Here is a 20,396-nt window from a genome sequence, read left to right as displayed (position 1 = left end):
GTGTTGTTGTTCATTCTTACTGATTGTGGTCTGTTGGTCAGAAAATCGAGGATCCAGTTGCAGAGTGGGGAGCCAAGTCCTAGGTTTTGGAGCTTTGATATGAGCTTGGCTGGGATTATGGTGTTGAAGGCGGAGCTGTAGTCAATAAATAGGAGTCTAATGTAGGAGTCCTTGTTTTCGAGATGCTCTAGGGATGAGTGTAGGGCCAGGGAAATGGTGTCTGATGTGGACCGGTTGCAGCGGTATGCGAAATGCAGTGGATCAAGGCATTCTGGGAGCATGGAGGTGATGCGCTTCATGATCAACCTCTCGAAGCACTTCATTACGACTGAAGTCAGGGCCACTGGTCGGTACTCATTGAGGCATGTTGCCTGGTTCTTCTTTGGTACCGGTATGATGGTGGTCTTCTTGAAGCAGGTGGGGACCTCGGAGTGGAGTAGGGACAGGTTAAAGATGTCCGTGAATACCTCTGCCAGCTGGTCCGCGCAGGCTCTGAGTGCACGACCAGGGATCCCGTCTGGGCCCGTCCCCTTCCAAGGGTTCACTTTCAGACAGGCCAATCTGACTTCGGAAGCTGTGATGGTGGGTATGGGTGAATTATGGGCTGCTGGGGCACTCGCCAGCGGATTGTTGGTTACCTGCTCGAACCGGGCGTAGAATGCATTGAGTTCATCGGGGAGGGGTGCGCTGCTGCCAGAGATACTGTTCGACTTCGCTTTGTAGCCCGTTATGTTGTATAGTCCTTGCCACAACCGCCGAGAGTCTGTCTGTGACTCTAGCTTTGTTTGATCCCAGGTCCCGGTTGAGGCCGCACACTTGTGTGCGGAACTTGGCTATAAGCTTCTGCTTGGCGATTCTGCGTTGTTGCGCGTCCTGAAGGCTACCTTGGAGAATGCTTATCCGGAGATCAGAGGCTGAATGCCCTTGACTGCTGAAGTGTTCCCCGACTGGAAGGGAACATTCCTGCCTGGTGATTGTCGCGCGATGTCCGTTCATTTGTTGTCGCAGCGTCTGCATGGTCTCGCCAATGTACCACACTTTGGGAAATTCTTTCCTGCAGCGTATGAGGTAGACAACGTTGGCCGAGTCGCACGAGTATGTACCGCATACCTGATGGGTGGTGTTCTCATGTGTAATATGTTTCCTAGCACTAGATTTCTACTATAAATGTGAAAGCTAAATACAGTACTCTCCGACCTCTGGCTTAGATACCCCTCTAAATTATAATTAAGTAACTATGTTTAATTAGTTTACCAATGCTTAATTTTTGAAATTTAGTGTAGATTCTCAACCAGCCAATCAGGTCACAGCTTTTCTGTGATGTCACTTCAGTTCCCCCCTACCTCCCCAGCCCACACACAATTCGAAAAGTAAATAAAAGTAAAAATGAGTAAAAATCACTTACTTACCTTCTGAGGGTCTCAGATGCTCTCAGGTTCTCTCCCTGCTGATTAAAAGTTACAGGCCAGAAGAAAGGGAGAGAACAAAACAGTAGGGAAAAAGCACCTTCTCCCACTCTGCACCGAATTACCTCACTGCACCAAATTACCAAGTTCCAAATTCCCACTCTGGATGTGTCTCACTCACCCAGGCTGTGTCTCTTTGACCTGCGCAACGCCACATAGAATTAAGTTAGTAAGAAGAAATGTGGGCAGGGTTCTTGATTCTGATTCCTATTCAGTGACACATAAATCCAGAAATGTTTAAAGCACAGAAGGAGGCCACTGAGTCCATGATGTCTGGTGAAGTATTTCACCTAAATCCCTGTGCCCTCTCTCTCTATAATCAGGCACATTTCACTGCTTCAAAGATTGATCCATTTTTCTTCAAAATATACGCAGCGTATTGTTTCATCCGTGTGGCAAATTGCGCTGTGCTTAATTTGTCTACATTTAAAGAATACGGCACTGAGATTATTTCAACCTGACTCCAGCGACTGAGCAGGGGAAGTATGGGGAGATTGTGACTGGGCAGGGGGGTGGTATCAATGAGAAGAGTGCGAATTTGTGACTGGGCTGGGAATGGTATCAGTCACAAGGGTGGGCAGTTTGTGACTGGGGCAGAAACCAATGGCTCCACTCTTGCCCATGTATAGCTCGAGGAAATTGTCGCCCAACAAAAATGAGGAGTTTATCGATACCAGGTTCTGAAAACAAGTAGCTGCTCCACACATGGATATGTGAGTAAAGAATACTGTCAAGCAAGGTCATTTCTTTTATACACTGGAAACTATAAACAATTCAGGGAATGCTCCTTAATGTGACAATAAAGGGGTTTTGGATTTAAATGATCTGGAGCTGAGCCATTTACACAAGTGGCAAGATTCTCTATTTTGGAGGTTAAGTCCTCACTCCAGCGTGAGAACAGTGGTCTTTCACGCCAGGAAGACAGGCGCAAAACTGTCACCGATTCCCCATTTTGCTGGGAACTAGCAGGGGGTCAGTGGAGAGCTCGCAGCTCTAGCTGCCGATACGGCCCTGAGCATTTCTGGTTCGGTGGCCGCGCATGTGCATGGCGGCCTGCAGCGGCCTCGCTGTGCTTCATGGTGGACTCGGCCCGCCGACCCGGAGCGCAAAAGTAATAAATCATAAATAATCTTTATTGACACAACTAGGCTTACATTAACACTGCAATGAAGTTACTGTGAAAATCCCCTAGTCGCCACATTCCGGCGCCTGTTCGGGTACACAGAGGGAGAATTCAGAATTCTCAGCTGGTATGGGAATTGAACCCGCGCTGCTGGCCTTGTTCTGCATCACAAACCAGCTGTCTAGCCCACTGAGCGAAACCAGCTCTCTTATAGTGCCCCCCTTTGGCCGTTCACGTGCCTTGGACAGCCCGCCCACAGCCCCGAATGAAGCCCCCCCTGCCTGCGGATCGGCCCTCTCCCTACTGTGACGGCCCCGGACTGAGTCCACAGCCGCCACGTGAGGTTCCAAAACGGTGTGAGCACACGTAACCCACGCCTTCGGGAACTCGGCCGGTCAGGGACGGAGCATCGCGGGGCAGGCCTCGGGCAATGGCCTGAGGCCGTGGATAATCGGCGTGGCGTACTAGAGTATGCCACTTTTCAGGGGGCAGAGAATACAAAACTGGCACCGCTCCCTATATTGGCGTCAAAGCGGATTCTCCGTCCCGTCGTCAAACGCGATTTCGCCGTCGGGGAGTGGAGAATCCAGCCCAAGAACTTTAACACATAATCCATACATTCCGGAACAGTCTGAGGGAGTGTTACTTTGTGATTGGGGTGCTCTCTTTCAAATGAGATTTTAGACCACTGCTCCCTCTCTCTATTTAGTTTTTCGCTCTTTTTTAAATTCAGATGCCCAATTCATTTTTTCCAATTAAGGGCCAATCCACCTACCATGCACGCCTTTGGGTTGTGGGGGCGAAACACGGGGAGAATGTGCAAACTTCACACGGGCAGTGACCCAGAGCCGGGATTCAACCAAGGACCTCGGTGCTGTGAGGCTGCAGTGCTAACCACTGTGCCGCTGTGCTGCCCCTCTCTATTTAATTAACAGTAAAGAATGAAGTTGTTGTTCTTGGGATCTGGCTATATATAAATTGTGTGCCACAAATGCCGACATAATAACAGTGACTACACTTCAGAAGGTAATTAATTGGCTTTGAAGTATTGAAAGAGGTCCTGAGAAGGTGAAAGGCATTCTATCAGTGTAAGATACTTTTTTAACAGTGGTGATCCCTGAGCTTTGTAACTCTGTGCTTTGAGCATCTTGTATGTGTTGAGCATTTCACACTGATCACTCTGATCTGAGACAAAGTGCTCACGGCATGGTTGTATCCTTGCATCTTGACACCCCTCACCTGGGGCGGGATTCTCCCGTTACTGGCCGGATGGCTCGACTCCGGCGCCAAGAGCGGTGTGAACCACACTGGCATCGGGCCGCCCGGAAGTTGTGGAATCCTTTGCACTTCCTGGGGCTAGGCCAGTGCCGGAGGGGTCGGTGCCAAGCCAATCGGCGGCGAATGGCCGCCGCGAGTTGCCGCATGCACAGAACAGCCGGCGTGGTTCCGTGCATGCGCAGACCGGATGCCGTGTTCCTGCGCATGCGCAGGAGGGTTCTTCTCCACGCCGGCCATGGCGGAGCCCTACAGAGGCCGATGTGGAGGGAAAGTGTGCCCCACACGGCACAGGCCCGCCCACAGATCGGTGGGCCCCGATCACAGGCCAGGCTCCCCTGCCCCCCCCCCCCCTCCCGGATCCCCCCACGCCCCCCTGAGGACCCCGCCAGACGGCCGACAAGCCAGATCCCGCCGTGATGGACCATGTCCATTTCACGCCGGAGGGACTGGCCAGGAAACGACGGCCGCTCGGCCCATCGGGGCCCGGAGAATTGCCGGGGGGGGGGGTCGCTGTAAACGGTCCCCAACTGGCGTGGCGCGATCCCCGCCTGCAAACCGGCGCTGGAGAATACGGCAGCCGGCGTTGGAGCGACGGGGCGGGATTCACGCCGCCCACCAGGGATTCTCCGACCCGGCGGGGGGTCGGAGAATCCCGCCCCAGATCTTTGACAAGGTGGAGTGACGCAAAATTTACCTTGCAGCAGATTCCCTGAAGTCTCCTAAGGCTTTCGCGATTTTAAAAAATGCACGACCCCACTGGTGCCAAGTCCTAAGTGACTCGTAGATCTCCCTTAGCGGCAGGATCAGTTGGAGGCCAAGTTAGGTTACGTGAGAGACATCTGAAATATTTCACGGTGCAGGATTTCAGCCTCATTCTTCAAGGATTTGGGCCTAGTTTCAAACCTTTAGTTTTAGACGCCTCATATTTTCATTTTGAAAATTGTCCCACTTTTTTGCTGTGTTTTTGCATGCTGAATAAGTGATCCTCGTGCGCAGATAACACGTGTGCTGAATTTGGGAGTTGGATTTGATAATCCTAAAACACTTTTCAAACCTTTGATGAAAATTGTTTGAATTTCATTCACCTCAAGAAATTATGATGCCAAAGTTTGCTCTGCCTCTGCATCCTTCCCTTCTAAAAAGGAAATACGTTTGAAATTTTATAGAGCTTTAACAGTGAGAATCAGAGGCATTCACTTGTCCTCTGAAAACTAAAACTGGCAAAACCTATATCCAAGCAACAAGTTTCAGGTTAATGGAATATGGAAGAATACATTTATTGACGTTGTCCTTTAGCTGGCTCTGAACTATTGGCCAAATTATTCTTCAAGTTGCAATCACCTTGTTACACAATCCAAAACGGTTTTGTGTTCTGAATCCAGTGAGATAAAGTAGCCTGCATGCTTGAGGAATGGTAGGCCTAACATACGATGAACGTCTGAGGATCCTGGGATTATATTCATTGGAGTTTAGGAGGTTGAGGGGAGATCTAATAGAAACTTACAAGATAATGAATGGCTTAGATAGGGTGGATGTAGGGAAGTTGTTTCCATTAACAGGACTAGGACCCGGGGGCACAGCCTTAGAATAAAAGGGAGTCACTTTAGAACAGAGGTGAGGAGAAATTTCTTCAGCCAGAGAGTGGTGGGTCTGTGGAATTCATTGCCACAGAGGGCAGTGGAGGCCGGGACGTTGAGTGTCTTTAAGACAGAAGTTGATAAATTCTTGATTTCTCGAGGAATTAAGGGCTATGGAGAGAGAGCGGGTAAATGGAGTTGAAATCAGCCATGATTGAATGGTGGAGTGGACTCGATGGGCCGAATGGCCTTACTTCCACTCCTATGTCTTATGGTCTTACTATGCATTAGTGCCTTCATTTATCAAATTCAAGAAACAAGTACTTAAGGCTTTCTATGCTGCAAGCTGACATTAAAGTTAAGTTATTGCACTGATCGCAGCTGCAATATTACTTACACATTTTCTATAGAGTTGTACATGGAGTAACTGTGAGTAAAGAAAACCATACTTACCATCCATAAATTTATATTTTTCCTCATTTGTTCATTTTCCACTTAAAATTGTCTTCCTCTTTGTGTTTTTCTAACTTGGGGGGAGTTTATCGTGTTATACCAACTTGATCTTTGCTGCAGAATAAATGAGGAGCAAATATCGTATCAGGGGTATCACAGTCACGATCCTATGTATTGTCCCGTTTTTGATGATTGCTTATTCATTTGCAGATGGAAGATGAACCACATTTAAAAACACAAGTCCCATTCTCGTTATAGTGATATAAAATTCGAGCAATATGAACTAACTGTGGCTGAACATCACTGGTGCCCAACGTAACAGGATTTAAACTGCTACTTTTCTTTATGTTTTCCTAACTCCAGATTGAAAATATTGTTGTGTGCCTGAGTTTCCTGGCTGCCAAAGGAGTCAACATACAAGGTCTTTCTGCAGAAGGTAAGGAACCAATCTACACAATGTATTTTCAAAATAACTATTGTCAGTGTTCTAAATTGTTGCTCATTGACCCCGAGCCCAATGGACTCCCATCAGCCTCAGTTATAATTTTCAATATCAAAATTATTCTCAATAAGTGAGTTCCATAAAATTGAAGAAACTATTCTCGAGGCTAGAGTCAAAATTTATTCCAGGTAAATCAAAGCAACTGGATGTTATTCCATGACTTCCCAGGTTAATAAACAACACCTGAGGCAGCAAACTAGTTGTAGCCGAAGACAAAATGTTTATGTGACTTCCAATGGAGATAAGTCGAATTTGTTCTGATAACTTTGTGCAAACTCTAAAGCTGTGGGAATCCAAATTTGTTCCGTTGTGGATTTTACAACTCACACAACAAATGCGGTTTCGATGTTTGTGCATCATGAGACGAGATTCTCTGGCCTCCCCACGGGGTGTGGTTTCCGGCGGTGGGAGGCAGGCTGCCATTGGCCAGCGGCAGTATCTTCTGGTCCCGCCTCAGTCAATGGGATTTCCCATTGAATCCACCTGTCCCGGACGCCTGGTCAGCTATCAAAGTGGCGCAGAAGCCGAACCAGGGCCATAACTTCTTTAAGTATTAAGATGGTGCGGTAAAATCGATTTGTTATGGATGTGATAATATAAGAAATAGGGCTTGGCTATTTTATAAACAAACATTATTAAAAGCAGAGAAAACAATATTTAAACTTTAAAAACATATATAAAAAATAAATATAATGTACCCAATTTTTTTTTTCCAATTAAGGGGCAATTTTTAGTGTGGCCAATTGACTTACTCTGCACATATTTCTGGGTTGTGGGGATAAGACCCCGCAGATACGGGGACCATGTGCAAAGTCCACACGGACACTGACCCTGGGCCGGGATTGAACCCGTTTCCTCTGTGCAATGAGACAGCAATGCTAACCACTGTGTCACCGTGCTGCCTATATTTAAACTTCAACCCAAACAATAACAGACTATATGTAGTTTCTTAACCTTAACACAATAGTTCCCGTTAAACAAAACTGTAACAGGACATGCAGCTCTCATGCCCCTTTCACAGGCAGACAAAGGCAATACTTGCAGTTACAAAGCAATTTTTCTTCTGCTAGGGACATTCGTTCTGAACCCTTTTTCTGAAGCCTGCCTCGGTGGCAACTATCATGACCTTCTCGGTCGATTTCCAAAGCCTTCTCCTTGTAACTGTACAAAACAGCATTTTTCTCTCTCTGTCACTCTCTCTAAACTCTGCCCTGCCCCTCAAACAAAGGTTCTCTGGGCTTTCCAGACTTGAACCTCTCATCGTTATCTTGGCTGTTTGCCCACTCCCGTTTATACAATAGAACAGAGCCATGCTATTGATAAGCAACTAACCTCACATTGATGGATAAAGAGGCCATCAGACTTTGTAATGGGCTAATAGCTAGTCAGACAAGAGTGTCCTGAAGGATAATGGATCTGGGGCATCCTATGTATTCCCACTAACGTGTTTAAGTCTGACTGGAACAATATAATTTTGCCATATGTGGGAATACCCCTCTGCCTCTGTGCGAGCAGGTTTTTTGCCCCCTCAGTCTGTTTAACCCCTAAATGTCAGCTACATTGGGGTCTCATTCCTGGATCCTATTTCCTAATATCTCCCTTGTGTAACACACCTCCCACGGCGGGGGTACGCCATCTGCAGAACGGAAGATCTCGCCATTTTGTTGTTTTGAACAAAGGTTTCAAATCCCTCCCTACAACGTTTAGAGAAGATTGATAGTGCTGGCAAACCAGCACTCTGGAGGCATGTGGAGGTTACTGAGAATAAAGTCACGCTCAATTAAGGCATCTTTGTTGCATGATTTATTTACTGCTTGCTCCAAGATATTTTTAGAAAAATTAATGTAGGCTTCTCAGAAATCCCTTGGGTAGAAAATTCACTGAACAGTAGCTTAATAAATTTGAGAGAAAGGAAGCAAAGCCTGAAACTGTTGCTATCTAGTCCCTAACATTTTCTTTCCAGTTTTGCGAGTAATTATTGTGCCTGCTAAAATTCTGTAAAGCCACTGCTGCATTACAAAATTCTGCATATGTATTGGGAGGAAATCTTAAATCCAGTTTTCTGTTTCAGTTTTGGTTGGTACTCTTCTTCCACAGTTTCCTCAAAATATATTTGAGAACCATGCATCTATATGAAAAATAGGCAGATTTCTGGAACACAGAATTAGAGTGACAGAAGTATAGACTTGAATTTTCCAGCACTTCACACCAGCCTTGGTCCTGTCGATGTAATTGGAGATTTCACTGGCTTGCCAACTCCGTCATGGGAGAACCTGTGGCGGGGGTGTTGGAAGATTCCAGCCAAAGAATCATCATGGCACAGAAGGAGAACATCCGGCCTATCAAATCAATGCCCGCTCCCTGTAGAGTACTATAGTCAGACCTGTTGACCTGCTCTCTCTGTAGCCCTGCATGTTCATTTCCCTCAAGTGTCTATCCCATTTGCTTTTTCTTTTCCGATTGGCGTGGCAAATCCACCTACCCTGCACATCTTTGGGTTGTGGGAGCGAAACCCACTCAGACATGGGGAGAATGTGCAAACTCCACACGGACAGTGACCCAGAGCTGGGATCGAACCCAGGTTCTCAGCGCCGTGAGGCAGCAGTGCTAACCACTGCGCAACTGCGCCTAACCCATTTGCTTTTGAAATCATTCACCATCTCCGCTTCCACCACCCCCAGAGGCAGTGAGGTTCAGGTCATTACTGCCCGCTGCGTCAAAAAAATTCTTCTTTATATCCCCCCATCGTCTCTCACTCAAAACCTTAAACCTGAGCACCCTAGTTCTTATCTAATCAACTAATGGGAAAGAGGAGAAGCACCTTAGAGGAAATGAATCCAGACCGATCTTGATTGTTTAACATGCAGAAAATTGGCAGAAGATCCACCGGTGAGCTCATTGATTAAATCTTCATCCTTCTTTTCCCTTTTGAGTTTCACATTTCTCAGAGTGTTATTAGTGTTTGGAACTCTCCAGCCCAGGGAGCAGTCGAGGCTGAGTCATTAAATTCATGGCTGAGTTGGACAGACTCTTCACCGACAAGGATTTTGGGGAGCAAGCAAGAAATTGGAGTAAAGGCCACAATCAGACCGGCCGTGATCTGACCAAATGGCTGACCAGGTTCAAGAGGCCAAACAGCCCACTCCTGTTTCTATTTTTTATGTTCCCCCTTCCCAGACAAAAGGGTGTTTGTAATGTGAAAGTTAAAAACTGTCACGGCGAAGTCTGCCTTTTCTCCTTGGATTTTTTGTTCCACGGTCAACATTTGCAGCTCAGTACGTCATCCAGTCGCTCATGTGACAGTTTGGATAGTGAGTTTTGATAGGCTAATCCACCATGCCAGGTATGAAAATCAAGTCTGGTCTTCAGTCTAACCCTGAGCAGAGGGTCGGTTGGGACTCGATGGGCCGAATGGACTCCTGCGCTGTAGTAATTCTATGGTTCTAATGTAGTTTCACTTGGGCATTAATCACAGCCACTGAATTAGGATTTGGTGGCCCTGGGTCAGGCAGGTAAAATTAGTAATGCTTCTTTCACTTGACTGCCGTCCAGCAATCACTGGTCGCCGTGCACATTTGTCTACGTGGTTTGAGGACTGGATTGCGCTCAGCTGTGATGCCCTGTGACAAAATGGTCCCTTCACACCCACTGTCAAGACTGACTTGTGCATAATGGGCACTTGAGCAAGGTTCCTGAGGCAACCTTGTGCTCACAGAAGCGTCTGACAGCAAGGAGTCAAAGCCTTCGAGAGCGGGATGGAGGAGCAGGGAACCAGGCATGAGAATAATTAATCTTGCCACAGTCGCAGTAAACATGTTGTGAATTCCAGTTAACCCCTTAAATCATGAATTTGAGGCTGGAATTTCCTGGCCCTTCCTGCTGGCCCTTCCAGCCCCAGCGGATTCCCCGGCGATGGAGGGTGCGAGCCACATTGGCGGGACCGAGAGATCCTGCTGCTAGCCCATGGTGGGTCACCTCCAACACCCCAAAACACGTTGTAGTTGGGTGGGGGTGGGGGGTAGAATCCCACCCTGGGTGTTGCATTTATGTTGCTTCAGTTTACAATAAACGCAACAGCGTTCGTTGTCAGTACTTAAATTAAAATAAAGTTCAATTTTAAAAACCTATGGCACCGTTAAAGAAAGCATAGTGTCAGAAGCTATAAAGAACATTTATTTGTGGGTAATGTACAAAGAACACAGAAAAATTGCATTTGTATGTAAAGTACCAAAGCTATTTTGTGACCGCTATTTTTAACCAAAACGTGTAAAAGGAGCCATTCTTTTGTGTAACTGTGATCATTCTTTAATGCTTGATCTCTTTCAGAAATCCGGAATGGAAATTTGAAGGCTATCTTGGGTCTCTTCTTTAGCCTTTCACGTTATAAGCAGCAGCAGCAGCAGACGCAAAAGCAGCAACATCAGTCTACACTTGTCTGTCAGCAGCAGGTGCCTCAGCATCATCATCCTCAGCAGCAGGCAGGCCTCCAGCAGCAGCAGCAGCAGCAACAGACCACCTCGTGCAGCCAAACCCCCCAACAGACGCAGCAACAGTGTCAACACAAAGCGCAACTGGAAATGCAGTCAAGGTTTGCTTTGAATTTTATGTTGATAGCTGAAACATTTTACCGTTTGAAAGCCAAATGTTAACCATGAGATGTAAATTTCCAGGCAAAGGGAAGGAGTTTCCACAAGGTTGTTTTCCCTTTTCTGCAATTCGCTCAAAATCAAAGAAGCCAGCACCAATGTTTGCCGGACATCGCGCACAAATCGGATTTCTGCAAACGTTGGTGTTGTGTTCCCACCAGATAAATGATAGGCAACCTGCGGCCCATCTGGGTTCTGACTGCGGCCCATAAGACATTTTGTTGACTGCTGTCCATGCGTAGGGTTGCCACATTCCGCTAATTTCTGTCTGCGTAGTTTTTATTCTATCAGGATGACTAAAGTGATCCGCACGGTTTACCAGACTGATCCCTGGGATGGTGGGACTGACGTACGAGGAGAGATTGAATCGGTTAGGATTGTATTTGCTGGAATTGAGAAGAATGAGGGGGGATATCATAGAAACCTATAAAATCCTAACCGGACTGGACAGGGTAGATGCAGGAAGGATGTTCCCGATGGGTGGGGGTATCCCGAACCAGGGGTCACAGTCTGAGGATACAGGGTAGACCATTTAGAACAGAGTTGAGAAATTTATTCACCCAGAGAGTGGTGAGTCTGTTGAATTCATTACCACAGGATGTAGTTGAGGCCAAAACATTATGGGCGGGATTCTCCACTCCCGCGCCGAAGTGGCCGCGCCGTCGTGAACGCCGTCGATCCCGAACGATTCAGGCCCTGACAATGGGCTAGGATCGGGGCCGCGTCATCTACACGCGCTAGGCCTTGTCGCCCGCGTAAAGGCAGCGCCGCATAGATGACGCGGCCGGCGCCGCATAACTGGCGTCATCCGCGCATGCGTGGTTGCCGTCCTCTCTAAGTCCGCCCCGCAAGAAGATGGCGGACGGATCTTGCGGGGCCGCGGAAGGAAGGAGGTCCTCCTTCAGAGAGGACGGCCCGACGATCGGTGGGCACCGATCGCGGGCCACCCCACATTTGAGGTTCCCCCCGGTGCAGGATCCCCCTTCGCCCCCCCGCAGGCCTCCCCCCAGCGTTCACGCACTGTTCACGACGGCAGCGACCAGGTGTGGACAGCGCCGGGGGGAACCTGCCGTTTTGGCCTGGCCATCAGGGCCTGAGAATAACGGGGGTGCCGGAGAATCGCCATTTTGGGTGTCTCCGGCGATTCTCCGGCCTGCGGCCCGCGAAACTCGACCGGGCCGTCCCCGCCGCCTGGGAGAATCGCGGGAGGGCGTCGGTCCGGCGTCCGGGGCAATTTTGGGGGCCCAGCCGATTCTCCCAACCGGCGCGGGAGTGGAGAATCTCGCCCTATATGTTTTCAAGAAGCAATTAGATATAGCACTTAGGGCGAAGGGGATCAAAGGATATCGGGGGAAAGCGGGATTAAGGTATTGAGTTGGATGATCAGCCATGATCATAATGAATGGCGGAGCAGGCTCGAAGGGCCGAATGGCCTCTACCTGCTCCTATTTTCTTTGTTTCTATGTTAAGCAAGAGTTCAAAGTGTAAATATTTATTTTAATTTTACCATTTGAAGTTGATGACAGATCTATTAATATATAAACGATTCAAAGTTTCTGTATAACTCATTAGGAAGTATAGTGGGTCTTTGAAAACTCAACTGGCTCATTAATACCCTTGAAGGAAAGAATATGCCAACCCTCCCTGGTTTGGCCTTCCATGTGACTCTAGCTCCACAATATGAGTCTTTTTTCCTCTCCCATGGCAAGTTTGGTGGTGGGGGCATTTAATCACACAGGAGGGTGGCAGGTGGTGACCCCGCCCCCACCCTGATTAAATCTGTGGTGGGAAGGTCCATGAAGTGCCTTCAGTTCTCTCGACAATTGAGGCCATTAAGTGAACAATTAATCATCATCTAGTGGTTCCATCCCATCACTGCTGGAACTGACGCGGAGGGTGGGGGGGTGGGGCGGGTGGGTGGGGGTCCCTTGTTCAATTGCACTCCGTGCCTGCAAAGAACTGGCATTATTATTTGCTGACAACCATCCCCCACTCTTGCTTCTGACACCCCTTGCCTACTGAACACCCACCCTGAACACCCACCACCACAACATCCAACCCATGGCCGACCTCCTGTCATCATTCACCTGATTAGCACCTAATCTGGTGGGCCTTCCTGAAAAGAAGAGATCTCACTGGCTCTCCCCCTGAGAGCTAAGACCCCCGACACCTCCAGTAGTTACCACCCGATGAGTCTGACTCTTACATCCTCAACGAAACAAGAGATGGACAATAAATACCTCCCTGCGAGCATAACTCACATCTCGATAACCAGAAAAAAAGGGTACATTTTGAAGATGGTATTGGCGCCGGTTTCAGGGAATAGCTGGATTGTTTGTATTTAGGAATCAAATACTTTCCTTGGAAATGCAACGTGACATTAATTCCTTGTATAACTATAAAACCCGATTTTAACTTTGTTATTAATTGATGGCATATGAGCATCAGTGGTAAGGTCAGCATTAACTGCCATCCTTAATTGTCCTTCAGAAGATGATGAGAGTTAGTATTCTTGATCCGCTGCAGTCAATGTGATGTAGATCCCCACAGATGCTATTAGGGAGGCATTCAGGAAAACTTACCCAGAAACCCTGTGAAGGAATGGCGATATAGTTCCAAGTCAGTATGGTGTGTGACTTGGAGGAGAACTTGCGGATGGTGGTATTCACATGCTGTCCATGTCCGTCAAGGTAATAGAGATCAGGGGCTGGATTCTCTGCAGCCCGGCGCCAAAATCGCGTTTGGCGCGGGGGCGGAGAATCAACTTTTGCGCCGAAATCAGGCCTGGCGCCATCCGGCGATTCTCCGGGACCCGACGTTTTCGTGAATTACTCCACGCGGCTGGGGGGGCCATTGCCACAGGCCCGCCCAGCGATCCTCCGCTCCCGACCGGCCGAGTTCCCGGCGGCGTTGAACTAACATACTGCGGCCGCTCATGACTCTCGCGTGGCAGCTGTGGATTCAGTCCACGGCTGCCCTGGTGGGGGGGGCGGGCGGATCGGGCACCGGGGGGTGGGGCCTTATGGGCAGCCGGGGGACAGATCGGGCGGGTCGGATGCAGGGGCGCGTGGCCGATCGGGGGAGGGGGGGGAGCTATATCTTGCAACTGCCTCAGCGGTCCGAGTCCGCAATGGCGGCTCGATGCGGCCGTTGAAGGCCGGAAGTGAGGGGCCCATACCTGCAGCTAAAGCTGCTTGAATCACCCTGGGTCCCTGCTAGCCCCCTGCAGGGCATTGAATCGGCTCAAACTGACTTTTGGAATCTTCGGAGTGAAACGCCAGTATTTATGCCGGTGTTGGGTCTTAGCCCCATTGTGGGAGAATCCAGCCCCAGGGATTTGGAAGTTTATGTCAAAGGAAACTTGTGGAGTTCCTGCAATTCATCTTGTATATGGTAGGTACACTCTGATGCCACTGCATGCCAATGATGGAGCGAGCGAATCTTTAAGGTGGTAGATAAGGTGTTGATCAAGTGGGCTGACTGCCTTTTGATGTTGCTGAGCTTCTTGAGTGTTGTTTGAGCTGCACTTGTCCAGACAATTGGAAAATGTTCCATCGCATGCCTGACTGGTGTCTTGTAGATGGCGGGACAGGTTTTAGGGAGTCAGGATGTGAGTCATTCGCTGCAGATCCCCAGCCGCTAACCTTAATAATAATAATCTTTATTGTCACAAGTACATAGAACATAGAACATAGAAAATACAGCACAGAACAGGCCCTTCGGCCCACGATGTTGTGCCGAACCTTTGTCCTAGATTAATCATAGATTATCATTGAATTTACAGTGCAGAAGGAGGCCATTCGGCCCTTTGAGTCTGCACCAGCTCTTGGAAAGAGCACCCTACCCAAACTCAACACCTCCACCCAACACCAAGGGCAATTTGGACATTAAGGGCAATTTATCATTGGCCAATTCACCTAACCCGCACATCTTTGGACTGTGGGAGGAAACCGGAGCACCCGGAGGAAACCCACGCAGACACGGGGAGGACGTGCAGACTCCGCACAGACAATGACCCAAGCTGGAATCGAACCTGGGACCATGGATCTGTGAAGCAATTGTGCTATCCACAATGCTACCGTGCTGCCCTTAAGAACAAATAAATCTACACTATATAATTTTCCCGTAATCCATGTACCTATCCAACAGCTGCTTGAAGGTCCCTAATGTTTCCGACTCAACTACTTCCACAGGCAGTGCATTCCATGCCCCCACTACTCTCTGGGTAAAGAACCTACCTCTGATATCCCTCCTATATCTTCCACCTTTCACCTTAAATTTATGTCCCCTTGTAATGGTGTGTTCCACCTGGGGAAAAAGTCTCTGACTGTCTACTCTATCTATTCCCCTGATCATCTTATAAACCTCTATCAAGTCGCCCCTCATCCTTCTCCGCTCTAATGAGAAAAGGCCTAGCACCCTCAACCTTTCCTCGTAAGACCTACTCTCCATTCCAGGCAACATCCTGGTAAATCTTCTTTGCACCTTTTCCAGAGCTTCCACATCCTTCCTAAAATGAGGCGACCAGAACTGTACACAGTACTCCAAATGTGGCCTTACCAAAGTTTTGTACAGCTGCATCATTACCTCATGGCTCTTAAATTCAATCCCTCTGTTAATGAACGCGAGCACACCATAGGCCTTCTTCACAGCTCTATCCACTTGAGTGGCAACTTTCAAAGATGTATGAACATAGACCCCAAGGTCTCTCTGCTCCTCCACAATGCCAAGAACTCTACCATTAACCCTGTATTCCGCATTCATATTTGTCCTTCCAAAATGGACAACCTCACACTTTTCAGGGTTAAACTCCATCTGCCACTTCTCAGCCCAGCTCTGCATCCTATCTATGTCTCTTTGCAGCCGACAACAGCCCTCCTTACTATCCACAACTCCACCAATCTTCGTATCGTCTGCAAATTTACTGACCCACCCTTCAACTCCCTCATCCAAGTCATTAATGAAAATCACAAACAGCAGAGGACCCAGAACTGATCCCTGCGGTACACCACTGGTAACTGGGATCCAGGCTGAATATTTGCCATCCACCACCACTCTCTGACTTCTATCGGTTAGCCAGTTCGTTATCCAACTGGCCAAATTTCCCACTATCCCATGCCTCCTTACTTTGTGCAGAAGCTTACCATGGGGAACTTTATCAAATGCCTTCCTAAAATCCATGTACACTACATCCACTGCTTTACCTTCATCCACATGCTTGGTCACCTCCTCCAAGAATTCAATAAGATTTGTAAGGCAAGACCTACCCCTCACAAATCCGTGCTGACTATCCCTAATCAAGCAGTGTCTTTCCAGATGCTCAGAAATCCTATCCTTCAGTACCCTTTCCATTACTTTGCCTACCACCGAAGTAAGACTAACTGGCCTGTAATTCCCAGGGTTATCCCTAGTTCCTTTTTTGAACAGGGGCACGACATTCGCCACTCTCCAATCCCCTGGTACCACCCCTGTTGACAGTAGGCATGCATTAATGCTGCAATGAAGTTACTGTGAAAAGCCACCTAATCTGCACGTCTTTAGATTGTGGGGGTGAAGGCCCTGCAGACACGGGGAGAATATGAAAACTCCACATGGACAGATACCCAGGGTCGGGATCGAACCCGGTTCCTCAGCACCGCAGTCCCAGTGCTAACCACTGCGCCAAATGCCGCCCTTACTCCTGCAATCTTAGTATCATCCGCAAACTTGCTCATCAGACCAGCTATGTTTTCTTCCAAGTCACTTGTATGTATTACAAACAGCCGAGATCCCTGTACTGATCCCTGCGGAACACCACTAGTTACAGACCTCCATTCAGAAAAACACCCTTCCACTGCTACCCTCTGTCTTCGATGGCCAAGCCCATTCTGAATCCATTTAGCTAGTTCACCCCTGATCCCATGTGATTTAATCTTTTGCACCAGCCTGCCATGAGGGACCTTGTCAAATGCTTTACTTTTAAAAAAAATATATTTTTATTTATAATTTTTCAATAACAATATTTTCCACCTTACAAACAAACCCCCCCCCCCCCCCCCCCGTAACAAAGAAAAGAAAAAGAACTCGCGTGGCAAGACATGAACATGGCAAGTCAATAAAATACAGAACTTTGTACATTGGATTCTTCCCGTACATGTCAGTTTCCGGATCATTCATGTGCTTTCTTGCTCACATGCCCTCCACAGGAACACCCCCCCCCGAACGATGTTCCCCCACCCCCCCTGGGTTGCTGCTGCTGCTGTCCGACCTTCATCTAACGCTCCGCGAGATAGTCTAGGAATGGTTGCCACCGCCTGTAGAACCCCTGCGCAGACCCTCTCAAGGCAAACTTAATCCTCTCCAACTTTATAAACCCAGCCATATCATTTATCCAGGCCTCCACACTGGGGGGCTTCACCTCCTTCCACATTAGCAAGATCCTTCGCCGGGCTACTAGGGACGCAAAGGCCAGAATGCCGGTCTCTTTCGCCTCCTGCACTCCCGGCTCGTCCACTACTCCAAATAGTGCTAGCCCCCAGCTTGGCTTGACCCGGACTTTCACCACCTTAGATACTGTTCCCGCAACTCCCCTCCAGAACCCCTCCAGTGCCGGGCATGACCAAAACATATGGACATGGTTCGCCGGACTTCCTGAGCACCTCCCACATCTGTCCTCCACCCCAAAGAACCTACTCAGCCTCGCCCCCGTCATATGCGCTCTATGAACCACCTTAAATTGTATCAGGCTAAGCCTGGCACACGAGGAAGAGGAATTAACCCTACTTAGGGCATCAGCCCATAGCCCCTCCTCAATCTCCTCCCCCAACTCCTCCTCCCATTTACCCTTCAGCTCCTCTACCAAAGTCTCCCCCTCCTCTTTCATCTCCTGGTATATCGCCGACACCTTGCCCTCCCCGACCCATACGCCCGAAATCACCCTGTCTTGAATCCCCTGTGCCGGGAGTAGCGGAAATTCCCTCACCTGCCGCCTCACAAACGCCCTCACTTGCATGTGCCTGAAAGCGTTTCCCGGGGGTAGCCCAAACTTCTCCTCCAGCGCCCCTAAGCTCGCAAACGTCCCGTCAATGAACAGGTCCCCCATTCTTCTAATCCCTACCCGATGCCAGCTCTGAAACCCCCCGTCCATCCTTCCTGGGACAAACCGATGGTTACCCCTGATCGGGGACCACACCGAGGCTCCCGTCGCACCCCTGTGCCGTCTCCACTGCCCCCAGATCTTTAGCGTTGCCGCCACCACCGGGCTCATGGTATACCTTGTCGGCGAGAGTGGCAGCGGTGCCGTCACCAGTGCCCCCAGGCTCGTTCCTTTGCAGGACTCCATCTCCAACCTCTTCCACGCCGCCCCCTCTCCCTCCATCACCCACTTACGGATCATTGCCACGTTGGATGGCCAATAATAACCACCCAGATTCATCAATTCCAACCCTCCTCTATCTCTGCTGTGCTCCAAGAACCCCCCTCCTTACCCGTGGGGTCTTGCTCGCCCACACAAATCCCGTAATGCTCCTGCTTACCCTCTTAAAAAAGGCCTTAGTGATCACAATTGGGAGGCATTGGAATACAAAAAGAAATCTCGGGAGGACCACCATTTTAACCGACTGTACCCTACCCGCCAGCGAGAGTGGCAACATGTCCCACCTTTTAAAATCCTCCTCCATCTGTTTCACCAACCACGTCAAATTAAGTTTATGCAGTGCCCCCCAACTCCTAGCTACCTGAATCCCCAAATATCGAAAGCTCCTTTCCGCCCTCCTCAACGGTAGGTCCTCTAAATCTCTTCCCTGGTCCCCCGGATGGATCACAAAGAGCTCACTCTTTCCCACATTGAGCTTGTAGCCCGAAAAGTCTCCAAACTCCTGTAGGATCTGAATTACCTCAACCATCCCCTCTACTGGATCCGTCACATACAGCAACAGGTCGTCTGCATACAGCGACACTCGATGTTCCTCTCCCCCTCGAACCACCCCCTTCCATTCCCCCGGCTCCCGTAACGCCTTGGCCAAAGGTTCAATTGCTAATGCGAACAGCAGAGGGGACAGGGGGCACCCCTGCCTCGTCCCTCGATACAGCCGGAAATACTCCGACCTCCGCCGGTTCGTGACCACACTCGCCACCGGGGCTCTATACAGGAGCTTAACCCAACTGATAAACCCTCCCCCGAACCCAAACCTCCTCAACACTTCCCAGAGATACTCCCACTCTACCCGATCAAAGGCTTTCTCCGCGCCCATGGCTGTCACTATCTCCGCTTTTCCCTCCACCGATGGCATCATTATCACATTTAAGAGCCTTCGCACATTAGTGTTTAACTGCCTACCCTTTACGAATCCCGTCTGGTCCTCGTGAATCACCCCCGGAACACAGTCCTCAATCCTCATGGCCAACATTTTTGCCAGCAACGTAGCAACTACATTAAGGAGCGAGATCGGTCGAGATGATCCACATTGCAGTGGGTCCTTATCCCGCTTTAAGATCAAAGAGATCGTCGCCTCCGACATTGTCGGGGGCAGGGTCCCCCCCTCCCTTGATTCATTGAAGGACCTTACCAGCAACGCGGCTAACAGGTCTACATCCTTCCTGTAGAACTCCACCGGGAACCCATCCGGCCCCGGGGCCTTCCCTGCCTGCATGCTCCCCAGTCCTTTAACCAGCTCCTCCACCCCAATTGGCGCCCCCAGACCCGCCACCTCCTGCACCTCCACCCTTGGGAACCTCAACTGATCCAAGAATCGCCGCATCCCCTCTTTTCCCCCTAGAGGCTGGGACCTATACAGTTCCTCGTAAAAGGCCTTAAAAGCCTCATTCACTTTCCCAGCACTCCGCACCATAGTCCCCCTGCCATCTTTGACTCCACCTATTTCCCTCGCTGCCATCCTCTTACGGAGCTGGTGTGCCAGCATCCGGCTCACCTTCACCCCATATTCATATATCGCCCCCTGTGCCTTCCTCCACTGTGCCTCTGCCTTCCCTGTGGTCAACAGGTCGAACTCTGTCTGGAGACTTCGTCTCTCCCTGAATAGTCTCTCATCCGGAGCCTCTGCATAGCTCCTGTCCACCCTTAAAATCTCCCCCACTAACCTCTCCCTTTCCCTGCCCTCGCTCTTCACCCTGTGAGCCCTGATGGAGATTAACTCTCCCCTGACCACCGCCTTCAGCGCCTCCAATACTACTCCCACCTGCACCTCCCCATTGTCGTTGGCCTCCAGATATCTTTCAATACACCTCCGCATCCTCCCGTACACTTCCTCATCTGTCAGCAGTCCCACATCCAACCTCCACAACGGGCGTTGGTCCCTCTCCTCCCCCAGCTCCAGTTCCACCCAGTGCGGGGCATGGTCTGAAATGGCTATG

General features: G+C 49.3%; 1 protein-coding gene across 11 annotated transcripts in view; it reads left to right on the top strand.

The window, feature by feature from the left end:
* The window catches only part of nav2a (neuron navigator 2a), a 1,224,858-nt gene that overhangs the window by 769,061 nt on the left and 435,401 nt on the right, over positions 1 to 20,396 (top strand). For all 11 annotated transcript variants that reach the window (XM_072466710.1, XM_072466713.1, XM_072466705.1 and 8 more), the window contains exons 4-5: positions 6,261 to 6,333; positions 10,726 to 10,987. In XM_072466710.1, coding sequence (XP_072322811.1) covers positions 6,261 to 6,333; positions 10,726 to 10,987 — 335 coding nt within the window. The remainder of the gene's footprint in view (positions 1 to 6,260; positions 6,334 to 10,725; positions 10,988 to 20,396) is intronic.

Source organism: Scyliorhinus torazame, chromosome 10, assembly GCF_047496885.1.
Source record: "Scyliorhinus torazame isolate Kashiwa2021f chromosome 10, sScyTor2.1, whole genome shotgun sequence".
Classification (NCBI taxonomy): domain Eukaryota; kingdom Metazoa; phylum Chordata; class Chondrichthyes; order Carcharhiniformes; family Scyliorhinidae; genus Scyliorhinus; species Scyliorhinus torazame.
Note: the sequence above shows the minus strand (reverse complement) of the source record. Positions and strands in the feature narration are given on the sequence as shown.